Genomic DNA, 21600 nt, shown 5'->3' with positions numbered 1-21600 from the left:
CTTGCTATTTCCTGAGGTAGGTCTTATTCTTAACTGCTTTTCTGAAAATCCTATCCCACAGAACAGAGACCCGTGTATGTGTGGCTCATCAGAGACCTACAGCAACGGAGGGAACTTTTATGATTTAATTCATACTGGTAACAGCAGGAAAACACAGTTGACGAGATAAGAACGTGATTTGAAAGTCTATTCCAAAGACTCTATCAGAGTCGTAATAGTGACTCTTTGTTTTAGTCTGTAAGCCTGCCATAAAGTACAGTCTTCTGTGTGGCTTAACCGACAGAAATTTATTTTCTAACAGTTATAGAGGCTGGAAGCTGAAGTCAGAGTGCCAGCATGGTCGGATTCTCGTGAGGGATCTCCTCCTGACCTGTAGATGGCTGCCTTCTCGCTGCATCCTTGCATGATGGACACAAAGAGCAAGTTCTCTGGTGTCTCTTCTTATAAGGGGACTAATTCCATCATGAGGGCCCCATCCTAATAACATCATAACTGTAATCGCTTCCCAAAGATCCCATCCCCAAATAACATCACAGTGGATAGGGTAGGGCTTCAAGAGATGGATTTTGAGTAGATGCAAACATTCAATCTGTAACACTCTTAAAACCTCTAATTTTAGGGACGCCCGGGTGGCTCAGTGGTTGAGCTTCTGCCTTCAGCCCAGGGCGTGACCCCAGGGTCCCGGGATCGAGTCCCGCATTGGGCCCCCCACAGGAAGCATGCTTCTCCCTCTGCCTGTGTCTCTCTGCCTCTCTCTGTGTCTCTCATGAATAAATAAATAAAATCTTAAAAGAAAAAAAACACCTCTGACTTTAGAAATTACTAGAACATAACTCAGTATTGGACATTATTCATTACTTTTGCTTTCTTCATAGAGAACCCATTTGAATTACATTTGCAGATGTCTGGAAAGTTCTACCTTAATATGACTTTGGTTACTGAATCTGGCCCATCTCTCTTGAAATAAGTCTATTATTGCACCCTTAAAAATTGCTATGCCTACAAATTATCTTCTCTCTCATCCATTCTACTTTTGTTTATTTTTCTCTGGAACTTACCGGCAATGCAGTATTGGACAATTTACTTAATGCTTCTAAGCTTAATTTTTTTCATCTATAAAATAGTGATAATAATACTACCTACCTTCCACAATTTTTTTTTTTTTTGAAACTTAAATGAGACAATCTAAGCAAACACTCAGTAATTGTTATTATTGTGTTGGTGATGGTACTGGTCATGAAAACAGTCGAAGAAGTAAGAGTATGCAAGAACTAGTAGTATTCTGAAATCTGAAATATTGCTTGGGCTTATCATCTGTCTTACTGATTTGTGAAATAATAGGAATATATATTGTATTCTGTGCCTGGTTCCTGACAAAAATTTAAAACCCTTGTAATTTCCTAAGTGATAAGAGCACTGGGAGCATCTTTTGTTCTAATATATTTTGTCTTTGACCCTGTTTCCTGAGACAGAGCTCCTAAATCCTTTGGAATTTCCTGCATGATAAGAATATTTTTGTTCTAAGGAGGCAATGTTTGGTGGGCTCCTGGATAAGGGGCTGGTCACCAGAAAGAACAAGACATGATTATAAGCTTAGAATTTTCAGGCCCACACTCTTTCTTCTATGAAGGGGAAGAGGGCTAGAAATTGGGTGAATGACCAACCCTGCCTATGTGATCAACTCTCCATAAAAATCTCAAAAGTCCAAGGTTCTGATAGCTTCTGGTTGGGTGAACACATCCCCGTACTGGGAGGGTGGTGCATCCCAATTCCACAGGCATCCCACACATTTGTTGACCAGAAATGTGAGAAATAAAGCATTCTGTGTGAATGGTAAAGAAGAAGCACACTCGAGTGTTTCTTTGCATGAGATTGTTTCCTGAAGTATCGAATTACTACTCCTTTTCCCAATATGGCTTTATTTAAGTCATTATGTTTTGAATGTTATTATACTTTCTATTCCACATCCTATTATTGCTTAAAAAATTGAAGTGTTAAAGGACTTTATTGAGAACCTTGAACAGATTCTTCCTAAAATATCTTGTCAATGAATTTTAAAACGGAGTTGTAGGGTATTTCTATTTTTAACTTTTTTAAAAAAGGGTTTATTTATATATTTGAGAGGAGAGAGCTAGAATGGAGGGGGCAGGAGAGAAGCCTCAATCCACTCCCCGCTGAGTGTGGAGCCTGATGCAGGGCCTGATCCCAGGACCCCAGGATCATGACCCAAGCCAACATCCAGAGTCAGCCCTTACCTGACTGATCCACCACCCAGGAGCCCCTATTTTTGGCTTTTTGAGGAACCTCCATACTGTTTTCCAGAGTGGCTGTTGATAACTTTTCTCTATTATTCATACATTTGCTTCTCTTGATTACAGTTTAAAACAGTTTCTGAGGCTTTACATGATTGCTTTTTAGTTTCTTCATCCGTTTATTAATTCATTCTTACAAACTTCACTCATCTAAACTTGACAATGCTCAAAAGTGAACTCTCAATCTTCCCTGAAGACCTGCTTCATGGTGGCCTTCCCCTACTAAGTTAGTGGCAACTCCACTGCTCCCCAAAGTCTAAGCCAGAATCTCTGGGTTCACTGTTGTTTCCTTTCTTTTGTGTCACATCCATGTTGCCACCGAATCCTATTTATTCTGTCTTAAAATAAATCCAGGATGTGGTCACTTCTCAGCACCTCCAAACCACCTCCCAGGTGAAAGCCACTGTCACTCTTCACCTAGGTTATTGTAGAAACCTCCTTCTTGGCCTCCTGCTTCCACTCCTGCCCTCCTGCAGTGAGTCTATTCTCAACACAACCCACAGTGGAAGTCCGGTCATGCCACTCTTCTGCTCAAAACCCTCATGACTCCACTCGGAGTGAAGATGAAGCAGACACAATGGCTTTCATTCCTGAGGCACCTAGGCCCTTGCCACCTCCTTGGCCTTATTTCTTTTACTGTCCTCCCTGTACTGCTCATTCAACTTTTGCCTCATGGGCCTCTTTACTGTTCTTTACATTGGCTACAGCATCACCACTGCCACCATCACTCTTCAGCTGATATCTACATGGTTAACTTCTCCAAGTTTTTGCTCAAATGCCACCTTCCAGATGTGACTGGCACTGTTTGCCTATTGAACTACACATGGTTCACCCGCTGGCCACAGGTGGAGGACACATATAACCAAAGACAGGTAGGCATAAACAGCCTAGAGTTGGTGTATATTCATTTTTGGAAAAAAAAAAGAAAGCTATTCAGCTTAGTGTTATGAGACACTCAGGTTGATGATGATAATGATGGTAAAGATCATTTATTAGGTACTAATATAATACTAATATAATATATATTTATAATATAAATAGTATTTTTATTATAAAAAGTACTACTATGTACTAGGTACTATGGCAATTGCATCGCATGCATTATTTTCTAAAAAAATCTCAATTCTGATGTTATGAGGTACTCTCTATCCCAATTACAGATGAATACTGTGAGGTGCCCTCAAAACTCTAAGCAGTACCTCTGTTTCTAAAGACTTCTTAAAACTAGATTGTGGAAGAGCTACCAGGAACACAGAAGTTATCCAGTAAAAATCAATACTTTGTATTGTATAATTCACTAATTAGGTCCTCTAAGTGATGCAAAAAAATTACTCCCTTACCTCTTTTTGCCTGCAACCCTCACCCCTTCATTTCTGTTTCCTCATCCAACCCCCTTTAAGCATGTGATAGTCATAGATAGTGACAATCTTCACGAAGAACCTTAGCGTTCATCTAATCAAACCCAAAGTCTTCATTTTTGAGCCAATAAAACTGAAGTGAACATACACACATAGTTCCTTCTTGAAGTTAATGTCTAGTTAATAGCAGAAGGGGCCACACTTTTTAAGAGTGATGTGACTTGGTTTACAGTCCCAGAGTCTGCATTGGACCCCTATGAATTGGCTTTATGTGTTGATTATTAATATGCATGACTCAAAAAATAGAAAGGGAAACTTTTTCTTAGAATGAGTTTCCATTTGCTGTCATAAAATGTTGCTTGTTCTCCATTCTTTGCCTCTCCAACTTCAGAGTTGTTCATGATTCTATTCTTAAAATCAGTTCCAGAAGAAAACCCTCCTTATCTCTTGGAAATTCATCAGTCCTCCTTTCTGACTCCATCTCTCTATAGAGAAGGCACTAGATGGAACGTGACTAAAGCTCTCATTGAAGAATAGACCTGAAAAGTATAAAAAAGGAGAAACACTCTCCAAAGAATATGTATTCTCATCTTTTACTCACCTTATCCTTGAAACACAAAGAAAATTTTGCTGCCATATCACATCCACGACTAGCACTTTTTAACTCCAAGAATTTTTAAAAACAATCTCTGAGAAAATAATAAAATTTTATAACAAATGCTATGAAACCAGTTATGTCAAAAAAAAAAAGAAACAAATTATGTCTTTTTACCGTTTCCTCCTAAATATCCTTTATTATTTAAATATATTCTTCGAATGAATTTGGCAGGAAAGATAATATCACTTGAATGGTACTTGTTTCAAGGACTAGTGGGGGCCTAAGGGAGGAAGAGATGGCATGAAAGAGTAGGGAGAAAATTTTTTTTTTCCTACCCAAATATGAAGGGATTTTTCCTTAAAATCTAGTTTATGAACACATTTTTAAAGCTAATCTCAATGGTGTTATGGTGTTATTATCATTAGCAAGTGACGTTTACTTATGGGAAAATTAAGCAAAGTAATTAACATTCCTGATGAAAGAAACTTCCTCCAACATTACAACCACAGGCCTAAGAACCGTCAAGTACTTTAAAAGCAAAAAAAAAAAAAAAAAAAGCACTTTAGAAGCTCTATCACAGAAGCAATAATAGAATCAGTCATAGAAGCAATTCATTTTTAGTGGTACTAGAGCTATGTCTCAATAGCCAAGAAATTCAGTGCTGGCTGGCAGTCCACCCAACACATACGCAAACCCAAGGACCCTCAGAGACTGTTTCTCCTATTCTAAGTCCTTGGAAAAATCTTCAGTTTGAGTCTAGATAAGAAAAATAACCCTCACTAGACACCATTTTTAAGTTTAGGATTGAAACTTTCAAACCTGCTTTGAATTGGAGAGACTGCGTCAATGTTGAAGAAGATAAAAATGAGATAAAATTCAGGTTATCTGCTCTGCTTTTCAATGGATGGATGAGGATTAGCCCCGGCTTATTATGGCACCTTAAATCTGTTTTTAACAATCAATTCTTATACTAATTTCTAAAGGAGTGTGCTTATTCATTTTCCAATTGACATGTGTGACTCTAAGAAGATCTACTTGGCATGTGTCTACAAGTGAATCCGGTCATTTCATTTGCTTGTAATAATGCAATAATACATGCCCAGCACCACTTAGATCAACTTAACTTAAATCATCATTCAATGATTTCAGTTGACTTAAAAAACTTCCTTTATATGCAAGATGTAAAACTGTTCCATAGTGTGACAAATTCATCCGTTCCCCACCGTACTCTAAAGAAGACTTTTTCATTATTAGGCATTTCGGTATTTCTATTAGGTATTTCTTACTCTAATAAGCTTAAGTACATTGATCAAGGAACCCAACAGATCACCCATAAAACAGGGTGGGCCCGTTGCTAGAAGCAACTATCCCTCATTGTGGCACAGCCTACAAAATGGTTTGCATATATTGAAAGCAATGTGCAAACACTGGCACTAAATGTAATCAAGTGCAGCAAAATAAACTCTATTTTCTTCTTTCTCATTCTACATCATATCTTTGTTATCTTTGATCTCATCCTTTTCTTCTGCATTCTTAAAACCTCTTATATTTTTTTATGTTTTCTAGTTTCTTTAGCTTCCATTAGTAAAATCATATTTGTCTTCCTTTCCTGACCAATTCTTTCCCTTCCTTAGGTCTACTGCACACCATCTCTATCACCTGTACTTGTACCATGAGATAGCCATACTATGCCACAGAACTACAGACAGAAATGAATTTTACTTAATAGATTAGGGTAAAAAAACCCTAAGCTAGAGCATGCTTTAAGGGGGAATACATTGTCAAGGGGCAGGTAACTTTCTTTTAAAAAAAATTATTATTATTATCATTTTTCAGAGGGAAAGAGAGGGTGGGGAGGGGCAGAGGGAGAAGGAGAGAATCTTACACGGGCTCCACGGTCACTCTGGGCTTGATTGCAAGACCCTGAGGTCATGACCTGAGCTAAATGGAGTTGGATGGTTAGCTCCCTGAGCCAGTCAGGTGTCCCAGGGCAGGTGACTTTCTATATTCCCTCTGGGAGGGTCGCTCCAACGAGCTCACTCATACGTATTAAGTAGAGCTGACAATAGATCAATAGATCAATAGATCGGCAAAGTCAAACCCTCCTGGAAATAATTTACAACAGCAACCCTCCGGTGGTCTCGCTAAGCCACCACCAGCTGGCCGAGTGGTGCGTTTCGACCTCCTCCTTGAGGCACCAATCTCAAGCCAGACCACCATTTGGTCATAGGCAGCCAAGAAGCCTGGTGGGGGTGGTGACCAGCACCTTCCACTGACACGCCCGGAGACTCTTGTTTCTAAGTCCCCAACGAGAGTCCATTTGGAGAGTTCCAGGCCACTCTGGGTTGGTAGGACTCGTTCCCTGGGCGAGAGGTAGCCACAAATGGGGGAAAAATCGTCAGTGATCAGCATGGGAAAGAATCGAAGGTGCACCACCTCCACATACAAGTGCCGTTGTGTGTGTTTTGACCAAAGTTAAAACTGAGCTCAAAACCCCAAGAAGAGGGGTCCCAGAGAAGCAGAGGGATTTGGTTTCCACTTTCACAAGGCGTAGAGGGTGCACAGGCCACCACGAACGACAGAGGAAGTGGCGACCACCGTCGGGGGTGACATGTGCGGCTGCCGGCAAAGCTGAAGCAGCAGACCTACTATCTTGTAGATCTTGGCTGAGGTTTTTACACACAGATGTTTAGACACCTGCTCATGGGTCGGGCTTGTTCAGGGCCCATGCGCCGGGCCACAGTGTGGGGGAGCGAGGGCTCAGGAGGGTGGGGCCCTGCCTACAGACGCTGCTGTCCGAGAACAGGTGTGTGGGGGGGGTAATACATACAGGCCGTCGCCCACGCCTTGGTTGTGTTTGCTCCAAGTCTGCGTTTTCTCAACCATGCAGCTGTGTTTCTTGGAACACGGCATCTGATAAGCTGCTAACAGGTGTCCCATGAAGAAGGCTTCTTGTGCTCAGATTAGCTTGGGAAAGCTGCGGGCGACACCTGTCTTCTGAGAGTCCCCAAGGGCCCCAAGGACTGACTAACGAAGGCCCTGAGCAGTCCTACAGCAGAGTGACCCGTTTCGTTTTTTTTAGCACAGCATTTTCCAAGTTATTTGACGTAAAACTCCTCCATTCAAAGAAAATATATGAATAAACTGAAGGGATATTCGTGTTTTAAAAAAACAAAACAAAACACTCTTTAGAAAAAGCTGAAATGTGTCCAGAGCAGCAGAAATGTACAGTGATAATGAGGAAAGTGACTTTAGTAAATACGAGCAAATCCAATACCAAATTTTCAGGTCAAATATAATTCCTTGCAGACCTAATCATTCCTGTAAATTATCCTCAAAGCTACATTAGCTCTCAAAGTTCTTAAGCAGGTAGGTCTTTGTGTACAGATATTAACTTTATGTGATATGCATTTTAAAAGAGGAGCGGCTTCCGGCTTTTCTATACAAGCCGAGAAGCTATTAAAGCGTGCTCCAAGCATGTGCTGTCCCTTCGGTGACTGAAAGGTCTAATTTGCAATCTGAGGAATATGACACCTTTTGAATAATGCAAACTAAGAAAGTGCTAATTGGTTTCCATGGTCATACCTACAGCCTCATGAAAATGGATTAGGAACATAAAGAAAAACGCAAAATATATGACTGCAGAGCAATTTATGTTATAAATGAAAGATGAGTTGAGTGAAATGCCGAATAATAACAGCGATGGTTTTAATGATAGGTGATGAGCAGGATTTGCACCTGCTTTGCACCAGGCTCTATACACTATGTCCAATCCTCATCTGCAAAAACAAAGCCACACCAAACCCAAGGCTAGGCAAGCTACTCAATAAAAAAAACAAATAAATAAATACAAATCATAGGTCGCATTTCTTGAGCACATACTACGCGTCAGGCACTGTCGCGCACATCTCACATCAGTAAGCCTTGTGGACCCTGCCACAGCCTGCGAGACGGGAACCACCATTGTCCCCACTCCACAGGGGAGCTCACACGTGAGGCCAGGCCACCGTCCTGCTCAGCAGCAGCAGAGCCGGATGCATGGATGTCTCTGAACCACCTACTCTTTCTGCTTCTCTGCTACTTTGAGCCCACACTTTGCATATTCTGATTTCATATTAAATCGATATAATTTTAATAATGCGTAGCAGGTGGCTTAGGTCAGAGCTTTTTCCTGACTTTAGGCAACTGTGTCCCTAGGGGATGTTGATACACCATCAGCTGGAGAAGCCAATGCCCCTACTTCTGTGTGTGGTGTCTCCCTATATTCTCACAGTCTGGGTCTGAGGAATGTCACTTGAAGTTGCTTCTGTAGACAGTGACATACGCAGCAGTAAAGTGCCTCAGTAAACACCAACAGCAGTTGACTCTTTGTGTCATATGCAGGAATTTCTGTCCTGATTTCAATGCTATATTGTCCAAATCTTAGTAAAATAATTTCTTGAAAATTTTCTGCTCAGTTCTGTTTCTGTTTTAGCCAAACTGCTCTCCACATGCCTCTCGCCAGTTTGTGCCACCTGATGAGGAGCCCTGTCTGATGTTAGACTTTATTTCTCAGATAATAGAAACATTATGTCCAGGGATGCCTGGGGGGCTCAGTGGTTGAGCATCTCCCTTCAGCTCAGGGCGTGACCCTGGGGTCCCAGGATCGAGTCCCGCATCCGGTCCCTGCAGGGAGCCTGCTTTTCCCTCTGCCTGTGTCTTTGCCTTTCTCTGTGTGTCTCATGAATAAATAAATATATTTTTTAAAAAAAGAAGAGAAACATTATTTCTAGATCAAAGGTTAAATTGACCCCTTTGCCACTGACCATTTCAGAGAATTGTGGAAGTCACATTTTAAGAAAGAACTTCAGGGGTGCCTGGACGGCTCAGTTGGTCCAATGTCTGACTCTTGGTTTTGGCTCAGGTCATGGTCTCGGGGGTCACAGGATCGAGCCCCACATGGGGCTTCCCACCTGGTGGAGAGTCTGCTGGTGCTTCTCTCCCTCTCCCTCTGCCCATCCCCCACCCCACCCCAGTTTGCTCTGACTCTCTCTCTCAAATAATACATATATCTTTAAGAGAAAGAAAGAAAGAAAGAAGAAAGAAAGAAAGAAAGAAAGAAAGAAAGAAAGAAAGAAAGAGAGAAAGAGAAGAGAAAAAGAAAGAAAGAAAGAAAGAAAGAAAGAAAGAAAGAAAGAAAGAAAGAAGAAAGGAAGAAGGAAAGAAAGAAAGAGAAAGAAAGAGAAAGGAAAGGGAAAAGAAAGAAGAAAGGAAGAAAGAAAGAAAAAAGAAAGAAAAGGAAGAAAAAAGAAAAAAGAAAGAAGAGAGAGAAAGAGAGAAAGAGAAAGAAAGAGAAAAGAAAGAAAAGAGGAAAGAAAGATAAAAGAGAGAGAAAGAGAAAGAAAGAAAGAAAGAAAGAAAGAAAGAAAGAAAGAAAGAAAGAAGAAAGAAAGAAAGGAAGAAAGAAAAAAGGAAAAAAGAGAAAGAAGAAAGAAAGATAAAAGAAAGAGAGAAAGAAAGGAAGAAAGGAGAAAGAAAGGATGAAAGAAAAAAGAAAGGAAGAAAAAAGAAAGAAAAAGAAAGAAAGAAGAGAGAGAGAAAGAGAAAAAAGAAAGAGAAAAGAAAGAGGAAAGAAAGAAAAGAGGAAAGAAAGAAGAGAAAGATAAAAGAGAGAGAAAGAAAAGAAAAAAAGAAAGAAAGAAAGAAAGGAAGGAAGGAGGAAAGAAAAAAGAAAGGAAAAAAGAAAGAAAGAAGAGAAAGATAAAATAAAGAGGAAAGAGAGAAAGAAAAAAAGAGAAAAGAAAGAGGAAAGAGAAAGAGAAAGATAAAATAAAGAGAAAAGAGAAAGAAGAAAGAAAGAAAGAAAGAAAGAAAGAAAGAAAGAAAGAAGAAAGAAAGAAAGAGAAAGAAAGAAAGAAAGAAAGAAAGAAAGAAAGAAAGAAAGAAAGAAAGAAAGAGAGGGAGAGGAAAGAACAAACTGGAACAAACTAAACAAGCAAATGAAGCGAACACTGAGTTACGGTCGAGGGCATCAGAAGGCTCAGCGCAAGCAGGGAACCGACCTTGCTGGGTGCTTTCTCTAAGGCAAGGCGGTGCCAAGCACTTCATGACATCTGTGAATTGCTCAGAATCACGCAGGAGGGAGGTCATCATGACTTCCCCTGACAGACGTCACGGAGAGCGGGCGACATGCCGGGGGTAACGCAGCTGTCGGCGGAGCTGGGACTTGAACCCAAGTCTGGCGTAAAAGCCTGCTGTGCTTCCTACTATATCACATCCCTTCCTGAGCTTTAAAGTCGGACAAAAGCTGCTTTCAAGCGAGGTCACTGCGAAGAGGCAGGAGGCCTGATCTCATTAGCTCCGTGACGGAGTGTGGCAGCCACGGCAAGGGCATCACGTTCGACACGAGAAAGCGATACTTGCCTGACATTCACCCGTCTCAAAATGTGCAAGTCACGTGTGGCCTCTGGAGTTTGCACTTCCTGCCACGAAAGAGTCTAAAAGGAAGCTGAAGTGCCCAGGCCTCCTCTGTTCTCTGAAACTATTTAAGATTCTAGACAAAATGCATATTCCCTAGGAAACCCCTGATACCAAGGACACTTCTGCCGTGATCCCCCTTCTCCATCTTGTCCCAGCGGCACGACCTAGAGGAAGTCAGACGCCGCTGTGCAAAGCAGGGACATATCACCTTCCAGACCCGGTTGCCAGGGAGGTGGATGAGGGAAGACACGGGACAAGCGTGACCCACTGCAAAGCTCACAGCGCCTTAGCGGCCTCTCCCTGCAGGTGCACAAGGTCCGAGTGTGTCGGGGCCAAGGCGCTTCCCGTGATGTCCACTTGGATCAAGCCAGACACGGAGAAGGAAGGGCCCACAGGTGCAGGGCTCTCCCCTCACCTGTGCGTCTGGATCCATCACGCGAGTGCATTTGCCGCCGACCTGCGTGTCTCCCTGCTTGCTCGCTCCCAAAGAAGACCATGCGCTGGCCTTCTGTGTTGCTCTTGGGGATTTTAATGTGTGTTTTTAGAAGATTCTATGCAAGAGCATCAGTGAAGTAGCTTTTCCATGTCATCCATGTCCTCTAACTTTTCCATTGGTGCATTGAAAAGAGCATAATGCTACTGTGTCTTTAATAATCACAGATATGCAATTCCGTCTCAAAGAGGATTTTTTTTTCCAGTTCCCAAAGTCCGTTGCCTTTATTTAATATAGAAAATGTTCTAATGAGAGACTCCTAACTCTGAAAAACGAACAAGGGGTGGTAGAAAGGGAGGTGGGCTGGGGGTTGGGGTGACTGGCTGACGGGCACTGAGGGGGGCACTTGATGGGATGAGCACTGGGTGTTATGCTATATGTTGCCAAATTGAACACCAATAAAAAATAAATTTATAAAAAAAAAAAGAAAATATTCTAGACACACATAGAGAATCAGTGTTGTGGAACCAACAGAACTTTCTGCCATAACCCTACTTTCTGATACTGGAAGACTTTTAAAAGAGAAATAAATACATTCAAAATATACGACTACTAAAGTGCGTGGCTGTAAGTTCTTAAATCCTTCTGAAGTTCAAATAAATATTGATAAGAGAAGATGTCGTTAAAGAGATACTCATACATATGGTTTTAAAGAGTATAATCTGGTGCTTAAATTAAGGAAACTTGCAAGACTCTTATTTGCATACAGGGAACGAGTAGTGATAGGAAATGAGAACTCTATGAAAGTCTGATTCCATTTGAAATGAAAATAAATCCATCCTTTAAAACCTTCTGTCCAGGCAGCCCGGGTGGCTCGGCGGTTTAGCGCCGCCTTCGGCCCAGGGCCTGACCCTGGAGACCCGGGATCGAGTTCCGCATCGGGCTCCCTGCATGGAGCCTGCGTCTCCCTCTGCCTGGGTCTCTGCCTCTCTCTCTATCTCTCATGAAAAAATAAATAAAATCTTTTAAAATAAAAAGAAGGTCAAGCAAAACATCAAAAAATAAAAATCTAAAGATTTTGTAATTTGGACCTTACCTTCTCTAAGCACATACATTTGACAACAGTGGAAAATAAGTATTCATGGTTTGTAAGAAAGCAAAATAATCCTAAAATAATGCAGATGCACAAACACATACCCATACACACACAATCTCTGAATGTTTATATAGGCATAAATATCTACACGTATAAATGTCACATAAAATAGGGGAAATTTAAAAACAAACGGTGGACATCTATTGTGCATGTCTTTCAAGGCCTCTCCCACATACCCGGGTGTCATAAAACGACACCTCATAGGGGATCCCTAGATGGCTCAGCAGTTTAGCACCTGCCATCGACCCAGGGCTTGGTCCTGGGGTCCCAGGATTGAGTCCCGCGCCTGGCTCCCTGCAGGGAGCCCGCTTCTCCCTCTGCCTGTGTCTCTGCCTGTCTCTCTGTATCTCTCATAAATAAATAAAATCTTAAAAAAAAATTAAAACGACACCTCAAGTCTACCTAGAGTCACGGGAGTCCTAGGTGTATGTCACATGACATCACTACGGTGAATGCAGCAGAATAAATGAAAACAGGTTTTCTTTTTCTGAATGAGCTCAAGAATATTTTGTCACACCCATTCTGATAAAATTATATAGATTTTTTTTGTTTAACCTGGGAGGGGTCACATGCAAAAGGTCACAGAAGAAATACCAGGGCGCTCGTTGAGCGCCCCACCGACAACTCTGTGACAAGGCAAAGTGGCCTACGCTGAAATAGTGAATTCTAAACACGGTTTTCAGCCTTTCCAGTGTATTACGATCCATCCCTCACTGTTACCCTGCAAGTTACTGGTTTCGGATGTAGTCTGATGCGTCGGCTGCATTATATTCACTAATTTGGGGGGATGCCATTCAGAAATATATGGTCCTCAGTTTGCATCCATATAAATACGAGGAAGTCCTGGTCATGAATCAAAATTCCAGCAAGTAGGGGATCCCTGGGTGGCACAGCGGTTTGGCGCCTGCCTTTGGCCCAGGGCGCGATCCTGGAGACCCGGGATCGAATCCCACATCGGGCTCCCGGTGCATGGAGCCTGCTTCTCCCTCTGCCTATGTCTCTGCCTCTCTCTCTCTCTCACTGTGTGCTTATCATAAATAAATAAAATTTAAAAAAATTAAAACAAAAAATTCCAGCAAGTAATTATTGAACCTCTACTATGTCGTGGGCACGTGCAATTGAATTTTAAGATGAAGCATTAAGGAAAAAAAAGAATTGAGGCCCCTGAAACTCTCCAAAGGATAGAATATAAAATAGAAAAACAAAATAACAAATAAATAAGTAAATAAATAAATAAATAATAAATAAATAGATAAATAGATGAATAAATAAAAATAAATAGATAAATAAATAGATAAGTAGGTAAATAAATAGATGAATAAATAGATGAATAAAAATAAATAAATAAATAAATAAATAAACAAACAAACAAATAAATAAAAAAAATAGCAATATAAAATAGAGAAGGAAGCAAAGATTCCATTAGATCATTAGCTTCCTATGAGGCAGAAAGATAAAACAGAACGAGCTCTGGAATTGGACCAAATTGGATTCTAATCTTACTTGTACCATCGGCAGCTGCAAAACTTGCTGTGAAACAGGGATGACAACGCGGCGCGGGCTACAAAGATCACGCGTGACGGGCACTGAAGACCTCCTTTGCACGCTAGTAGATGCTCAATAAACAATGAGATCCTTCTCATTAATAGCTTGATTGGTAACAGCTGCAAAACATTAACTGATGCCCTCTAGATATTTTTCTAAAAAAACCGATCACTGTAGTCACCACATGAAAAAATTCCTCCTCGGCGCCGGCTGAGTGAATGAGCACGGAACGCAGCCTCACCTACGGGGCCACGTGCGACGGAGTTCATATGCAACAGAGACAAGGTCAAGACGCATCCATCTGTCTCAATTCTTCTGAGAAGGATTTCCCAAAAAGGAAGTTTTACCCTTTCCCCCCCTTTTTATCTGCCTTTGGAACCTGACGTGGGACTCAATCTCAGGACTCCAGGATCACACCCTGGGCCAAAGGCAGAGGCTCAACCGCTGAGCTACCCAGGCGTCCCATATCCACTGTCTTTCATGCCTACATTTGTAAGCCTCTCTACAGGGACCTTACCCTGAAAGTCAGGAAGATACGATGACCAATCAGGGAACAAGAACAGAAAATATAATTCAGATCTAAAAGAAGACGAGAGAGGAACTACCAAGTGTAAAATAGCAAGAAAAGGTAACTTAGAATACAAAAGTAAAAGGGTGAGGGGGTCCCTGGGTGGCTCAGTGGTTTAGTGCCGCCTTTGGCCCAGGGCGTGACCTCAGGGTCCCGGGATCAAATCCTGCATCGGGCCCCCTGCATGAAGCCTGCTTCTCCCTCTGCCTGTGTCTCTGCTTCTCTCTCTGTCTCTCATGAATAAATAAATAAAATCTTAAAAAAAAAAAAAAAGGAAAAGGGTGAGTACCAAGTAAAGACACCAGGTTCAGTCGGGATGCTGGAGTGCTCAGACGGGAAGTGAGTGGCTATGTGTCTAAATGAAGATGCGTTACATGAGCAGGACCACCTGATGCGTGGGAGGCATTGTCTCTAATGCATGCAAATAGATCCTATCCAACGACTTTAAAAACGGGCTACATGCTATTTCGTGAAATTTGAGTCTACATCTATAAATAAGACACAGACTTCTTGCCCCCTTTAAATCTCATGCAGGGGGGAAAAGAATTCAACTCCAAATTCTGTTAAAAAAACGGGCACTGAGGGGGGCACTTATGGGATGAGCACTGGGTGTTATTCTATATGTTGGCAAATTGAACATCAATAAAAAATAAATTTATAAAAAAAAAAAAAATCCCAGGTCAAAGCGCAAACGACATCGTGGCCACATGAAAACTATGGCACTCCGTACAGCTAGCTGGAGAGTTCTGGGATTGGAGTTTCCTGGTAAGAAACAATTCGAAGGGACAACGGACACAAAATCACACAGGTTCTTGGGAAGCTCACCACAAAGAATGTTCACACAAATGTACCCCGTTTCTGTGCATTTGTTTCACAGAAACCTGAGATTTCTATTGCTTTAAAGATAACGGCGAGGTGGGCGCCTGGGGGGCTCAGTCAGTAGAGTGTCTGACTCCTGATTTCGGCCCAGGTCAGGATCTCGGGGTCCTGGGATCGGGTCCTGTGTGGGGCTCTGTGTTCAGCGGGAGCCTGCTTGAGGTTCTCTCCCTCCCTCTCCCTCTGTCCGCCCCCCACTCTCTCCTTCTCTCTCTCTCTCTGAAACAAATAAGTAAACCTCTTAAGAGATAATGCTGGGGAAAAAAAAGAAAAAGAAAAAAAGAAAAAAAATAGAAATAATGCCTGGAATCTAGAAGGAACGAAATGCAGATGTTATCAGTGCAAAGCAACATTCAAACCAAAACATAACAAACAACCAAAACAATACAAAAATGCTTCTTCTCCCTAACGGAATGCTCTCCCAGCACAAGACCTCAGAGGCTCCTGGGGGGCCGGGGAGGGAGGAGGAGTCACGCCTGAAGCGGACAGCCTCAAGGGTCAGAGACCAAAAGGCAATGATAAGTCTGCAACATGTCCGGTTAATGGGGAGAGAAACCCACAATTCTGGCAAAGAAGGAAAAGGGAGGGATCCCTGGGTGTCTCAATGGTTTAGCGCCTGCCTTCGGCCCAGGGCAAGACCCTGGGTCCCGGGATCGAGTCCCACATTGGGCTCCCTCCATGGAGCTTGCTTCTCCCTCTGCCTGTGTCTCTGCCTCTCTATGTCTCTCATGAATAAATAAATAAAATCTTTAAAAAAAAGAAAAAGAAGGAAAAGGGAAGGAAAGAAGAATAACCTACACACCCACCTCCCTGATTTCAGAATTAGTCAAAAAAAAAAAAAAGATATTTTGGGAGAAAACTCAATTCTCTGTTGCTGAACTTGTTTTCCTTTTGTAGAATCAAATAAGCATTAGGCAGAGGTCTTAAAAATCAAAAGTGGAAATTCCTACTGATTGCACCCAAACCCAAAATAATCATGTTCCTGTCTGCTCACCACGGTAGGACTCCGAATCTGACCCTCTGGCTCCCACTCTGCCACCAAGGCATCGTAGGTGTCGACTGATTTTCATTTCACTGAGAACTCGCGTTGCCCTGATTCCTGTGTCGAAGGCAGTGTCTACACGTGAGGCACTAACGTGGCTACGACATAACCGACGCGACAGCTTGCGCGTCAGCAGCGGGAGGGATGCGGCGCATCTTACCTGGAACACGCCTGGCCTACTAGTCGCCCTAAGTCAGCTTAGTGCTGGACCCCACGTATCATGAGCACGGGGTGCTCTGCTCAGAGCTCACCCCCACGCTGGGCGCTGACACTTATTTTCCAGAGTATCGGCGACACCGATAGCTAGACTTCTCAGCCGATGCATGCAGACTTCCAGCTGAACGTAACCACAGCAAAGTCTCACTGGGAATGACACCATGCAACTATGAAGGATTCACGATGTCTTCCCAAATAAGATATGATGACAACAACAGCAACAGTAACACGCGACAGATATTTAAGAGACGTAGCGGAAAATGAGGATAAAGGTCTCATTAGAACCCATCAACACTGATCTTTCTGTATGAACACGAGCGGCTTTGAATCACTTTATACCCCCCTTAAGTCAAAATGCAAAAACGTAAGGATCAGGAAATACCAGCCAGCAGTGCAGGTGCCAGCATCGCCACGGTGTCTTTGCTCAAATGAGTGAGTCGCGAGGGGTCCTCGGGGGGGCAAGGCGCAGGGCGAGCGCCCATCTCTTCCCCGGAGGTGTCTCCACGTCCCATCAAGAGAACAACTTATTGAGACTCACAAACGGGGTTCTCTACGGTTTTCGTACTTTATTATACTATGCAAGTATCGCGAGGTGGTGATCTTCACAGGCACAAGATTGTAGGTGTTACTACTCCGTCAAAAGATGAAAAAATAAATAAATAAAAAATAAAAATAAAAAATAAATAAAAAATAAAAATTAAAAAGAAAGAAGACGGCACACGGTTGTTTGGGATTCATAATGAAGCTCAAAAACAGTTTATTCTATTTCATACTCTTATTGGCATAAAAACACTGTACAACTTCCTAAACATCGCTGTCTCGTCTTCTATGTCAAAATAAATCGTATTCATACGCAAAATTACCTGGGATCTACTGCCTGCTTCACTGGGAGTCTGCTTTTTTTTCTTTGTATTTTTTTGTTTTGTTTTTTTTGTTTTTTGTTTTTTGTTTTTTTTTAGGAGTCTGTTTTAACTTATGTCTTACATGTAACAGGAGAGCAACCAAATGAGCTTAAAAAAAAAAAAGAGAGAGAGAGAATAATCAACTAATCATCAACTCACCCACCGGCAAACATATTCCAAACCTAGAACCTTACTTGGCTTAGAAAGTGACATTTTAAGAAGTAGCAGAAAAAAAATATTTAAAAAAGGAGAAAATCAACTCACCCACCTGCAAACATATTCCAAACCTAGAACTTTACTTAAAAACTGACATTTAATAAGTAGCAGAAAAAAAAGTATTTAAGAGCATGCTCATCATTTCGGTTGCTCGCACCAAAGCACCTGGCCACTTTGGGGACCGTGCAGATCTCCCCGACTACGGCTGCTGAGCCTTGGCAACGCGGGCCGTGAACTTCACCGTGAAGTTGGATGAATGATCGCTGCTTCGCTGGGCCTTCCTGCTGCAGAGACCACGGGCCGGCCGGGGTGACCTCTAAGTGGCTGCGAGAGCCAGGACCTCCTGCCCCGAGGTCTCAGCCAGAGTCACAGGCTACTCACCCGACAGCACTTCTGCAGACAGACAGACAGACAGACGAGACCCACCTCAGGCTGAGGGCGAGCAGCTGCTCCTTGGACCTCAGTAGCTCCCCAACGGTGAAGCTGGCATAGCCCAGGAAGCTGCGCTGAAAACAAGAAAGAACGGCTTCCATTAGCTTCCAAGTCCTCGCTGTCGCACCGACCCTACGAGCGTTCCGAGAAGGAAGCGCCGAGCCCGGTCGCCTGCGAGTATTTCCCCGGCAGACACACAGTCACCCTGACGGAGGCGCAGTGACACGTCCTCCTCCGGGGGGGAAGCCCAGGGGTGTCCGGGCTTCCTTTTCATTAAAAACAGAGAGCCCAGCAGCCTGGAAAGTAACCAGATCCAGAGGCCAGGACCTTCCTGCAAACTAACTTTCTTCCGCGCGGAAACCGAGGCCGAGGACAGGATGATAGACTTTTGATATCTTTACCGGAGCCGCCGCCGTCCCGATCACAAGTCCCCAAGCCCCTGGCAGCAGCGCCCTTGGACTCCACATATAAGCAAATCTGTTGGCTGCAGCTATTTTTATGTGGGACTCTTGTACAAGTTATAAATAGAAATGCTGTGTTTCTCCCCCATCACGGCGACGATGAAGAGCATTTGTTTCCTTTTGCCGTTTCTACACGAGCAGGGGACGATTTCACTCCAGCACACAGGAGAGAGAGGTACTTATTCGGTCACATTTTCTAAAATTGCTTTCTTAACCTATCACACTGGCTGTGGACTGTCTATGAATATCTCCCCTCTACGCTCGCGGACTCGTAATGTAAAGAATAAAACTCCAAATTGGTTTTCCTCTTCCAGGATATAGATCTTTCGTCCCTCTTTAATATTCCCGGCTGCTTCTGATTTAAAAGTCACGATGTTACGGTCCACCATAAATAGTATTTCTCGTTTCCCCCTCAAGGTCAGGAAGTGACCACGAACCTATCAAACCCAGACCATCCAGGCCACTGCTGCCCAACACACTGTGACGCTTCACAAGAAGTCAACACTACATCTTCTAGAAAATTCTATCGTCAAACAATTCTATCTGTTGCAGGTCTGCACCGGATCGAGAGCCTGGGCTTAAGGAGCCTAGGGACGATTCAGGGAAGACTGTGCAGTTATTTCGTACAAAAAAGGCTGCAGCTACACTTCACAGCTGTTAAGCTTAAGGAATAAAAAAATAAAATAAAAAAAAATAAAAAGCCTCAGGTCCAAATTTTTCTCCCCCTTTTCAATTTAGAATTTTTTTTTCAAAAAATCTAAAGGCGGGCATCTGACATACGACCCAGTTCTAAAGTCGGAGATGCTTGCGCTAGGAAGCATAAACCCAATACACTAACTGGAAACCCGAAGAGCCTAGACACCACCTCGCCGAAGCCAGGAGACTATTATGGGGCTAAATTACCAGGCGAAGGACATCAGGTGAAAATACTATTTGGGGGAAAAAATCTCTGATGAGACGTCAATGTGTGGGAGTGAAGACCGGAAAGGCGGTGCAAGCGCTCCATGAACCAAGCGCGAAGGAATTTAGGGTGACTTTCCAGCAAAGGGCAGAGAAGAGCCTGGGAACGACCCGGCTGGACCAAGGCATGACTGCCACTTCCTCAGAGACAGAGGATGGAGGATGTTCCTAGAACATCCGTCATGAGCACCCCTTCCCCAGCTATCCACTCTGCTTTTCTCTATTTCTTGTCCTGTTGTATTTTTCTTTACTGGCACTTACCACCATATGACATAGATATGTCTATTTAAGTCAAATTAAAATACATATTAAAATATGTATACTTGGGCAGCCCAGGTGGCTCAGCGGTTTAGCGCCACCTTTGGCCAAGGCCGTGATCCTGGAGACCCGGGATCAAGTCCCGCATCGGGCTCCCTGCACGGAGCCTGCTTCTCCCTCTGCCTGTGTCTCTGCCTCCCTCTCTCTCTCTCTCTCGTGAATAAATAAATAAAGTATTTAAAAAAATAAAATAATAAAATATGTATATTTGCTTATTGTGTAACTCCCTTGAAAATAACTGAGATCTGAAGCCCCACAAGGAGCCTTCCTTTGTGTTCCCACAGACTCCGACGGCCCAGCACATAGTAGGCCATGTGATAAACACCCGCTGACAGAGAAGGAATGAACGACTGGCATCAAACCTAGTGTGTCAGTCCGTCGCCGTGGTAGAGATGGATGTTAGAATGTTCTCTCTGCGGGCATCTACCAAGTGCTATCGTTAGCTGAAACGTGGGAAACTTGATGGGATGAGCACTGGGTGTTATGCTGTATGTTGGCAAATTGAACTGCAATTAAAAAAAATATGAAATAAAATAAAAAATAAAATAAAATAAAATATAAATAAAATAAAATAAAATAAATAAAATAAATAAAATAAAATAAAATAATAAAATAAAATATAAAATAAAACAAAATAAAACAAAACAAAACAAATAAAAAATAAAATAAAATAAAATAAAATAAAATAAAATAAAATAAAATAAAATAAATAAAATAAAATAAAATAAACATAGGAAATCAAAACGACTTTCATGTGCAGACCGGACTGTGTGTTGTTGCTGCAAAGCTCGCTGTAGCCTCTGGTGTCTAAACAGACAACTCTCTTGCTTCCTCTTTCCCTGATTATCAGGGTTTTAAACTCCTACTCCTCGCCCTTTCTCCTCACTCAAAGGAAGCTCTGAACTCATAGAGACTTCATGATGCCTCAAAATCTCACATTATTTTCTCTCCGCCTTTTGAGATTTCGAAGGTATGGATGGTTTTGGGGATTCACAGAACAGACTGCACATGTCACGACTGTCACTGAGGCCTTTTCATCCATGAAAGTGGCAGATGCCCCAGACTGGAATGTCGCAGGGAGGGACAGGTGGAGTGACTATTTTCAAACATGAGCAACACACACAGCCCGAGGCACAGCTGCTTGTAGAGTCGGGACCTCAGCCCCTGAATGTCCTGGACTGTCCGCTGCGGAGCCAAGCCCAGTGCCCAGGACAGTGGGGCCACGTGGTACGCCTCCTGCCTCCATCTAGGTCTGCTCGCAGCAGGCCTAGGGCAAGGCCCCCGAGTCGGACTTTCCATCATCACTGGCAGCGACATGCCTCATTGCAAAGGATAAGAGGGTCGGCAGAAACCACTCAACTTGTTAAAGACTAATTTACGTAATGACATTATTAAAACATGTCAAACCGGAGGAGGTGTTATTTAGGTATAAATAAGATCTTATTCATTATACAAATAAAGTGCATTGGTGAAACCCGCAAAGACCGCGTCTAACCGTTCCGCACTGTGTCACTAACGGTGGAACTTGCCTGTATATTTACTTTCTAGCAGGTGTTTAGGGATTTGCTTCACCTCAATATAAATAAAACATCTCATTCATTTGCATGAATATTCACTGGCCTCCTGTAAAAAGAATGAATCAGAGGGAAACAGTCTCTGTCGCTGAAACCTAAGTCCCCATGGAGGGAAAGAGCACACTAAGGCTAATGTAAGAGAATAACTTAATCTAAAACTATTTTATATCTTTG

General features: G+C 42.6%; 1 protein-coding gene and 1 long non-coding RNA gene across 15 annotated transcripts in view; one reads left to right on the top strand and one right to left on the bottom strand.

Annotated features, from left to right (window-relative positions):
* Nucleotides 1–21600, bottom strand: part of INPP4B (inositol polyphosphate-4-phosphatase type II B) — a 709031-nt gene that overhangs the window by 220881 nt on the left and 466550 nt on the right. For 10 of the 14 annotated variants that reach the window (XM_072788249.1, XM_072788250.1, XM_072788263.1 and 7 more), the window contains one exon: nucleotides 18108–18187. In XM_072788249.1, the coding sequence (XP_072644350.1) occupies nucleotides 18108–18187 (80 nt within the window). Of the gene's footprint in view, nucleotides 1–18107; nucleotides 18188–18456; nucleotides 19731–21600 lie in introns of those variants that run through there. The other 4 variants (XM_072788257.1, XM_072788256.1, XM_072788258.1 and 1 more) reach the window with 3 other exon arrangements.
* On the top strand, nucleotides 15559–19268 carry LOC140611609 (uncharacterized). The gene is made up of 2 exons (XR_012012705.1): nucleotides 15559–18749; nucleotides 18992–19268. It is a non-coding gene; the product is annotated as an uncharacterized lncRNA (long non-coding RNA).

Source organism: Canis lupus, chromosome 20 (assembly GCF_048164855.1).
Source record: "Canis lupus baileyi chromosome 20, mCanLup2.hap1, whole genome shotgun sequence".
NCBI classification, from domain to species: Eukaryota; Metazoa; Chordata; class Mammalia; order Carnivora; family Canidae; genus Canis; species Canis lupus.
This window is presented reverse-complemented; position numbering and strand designations above follow the sequence as displayed.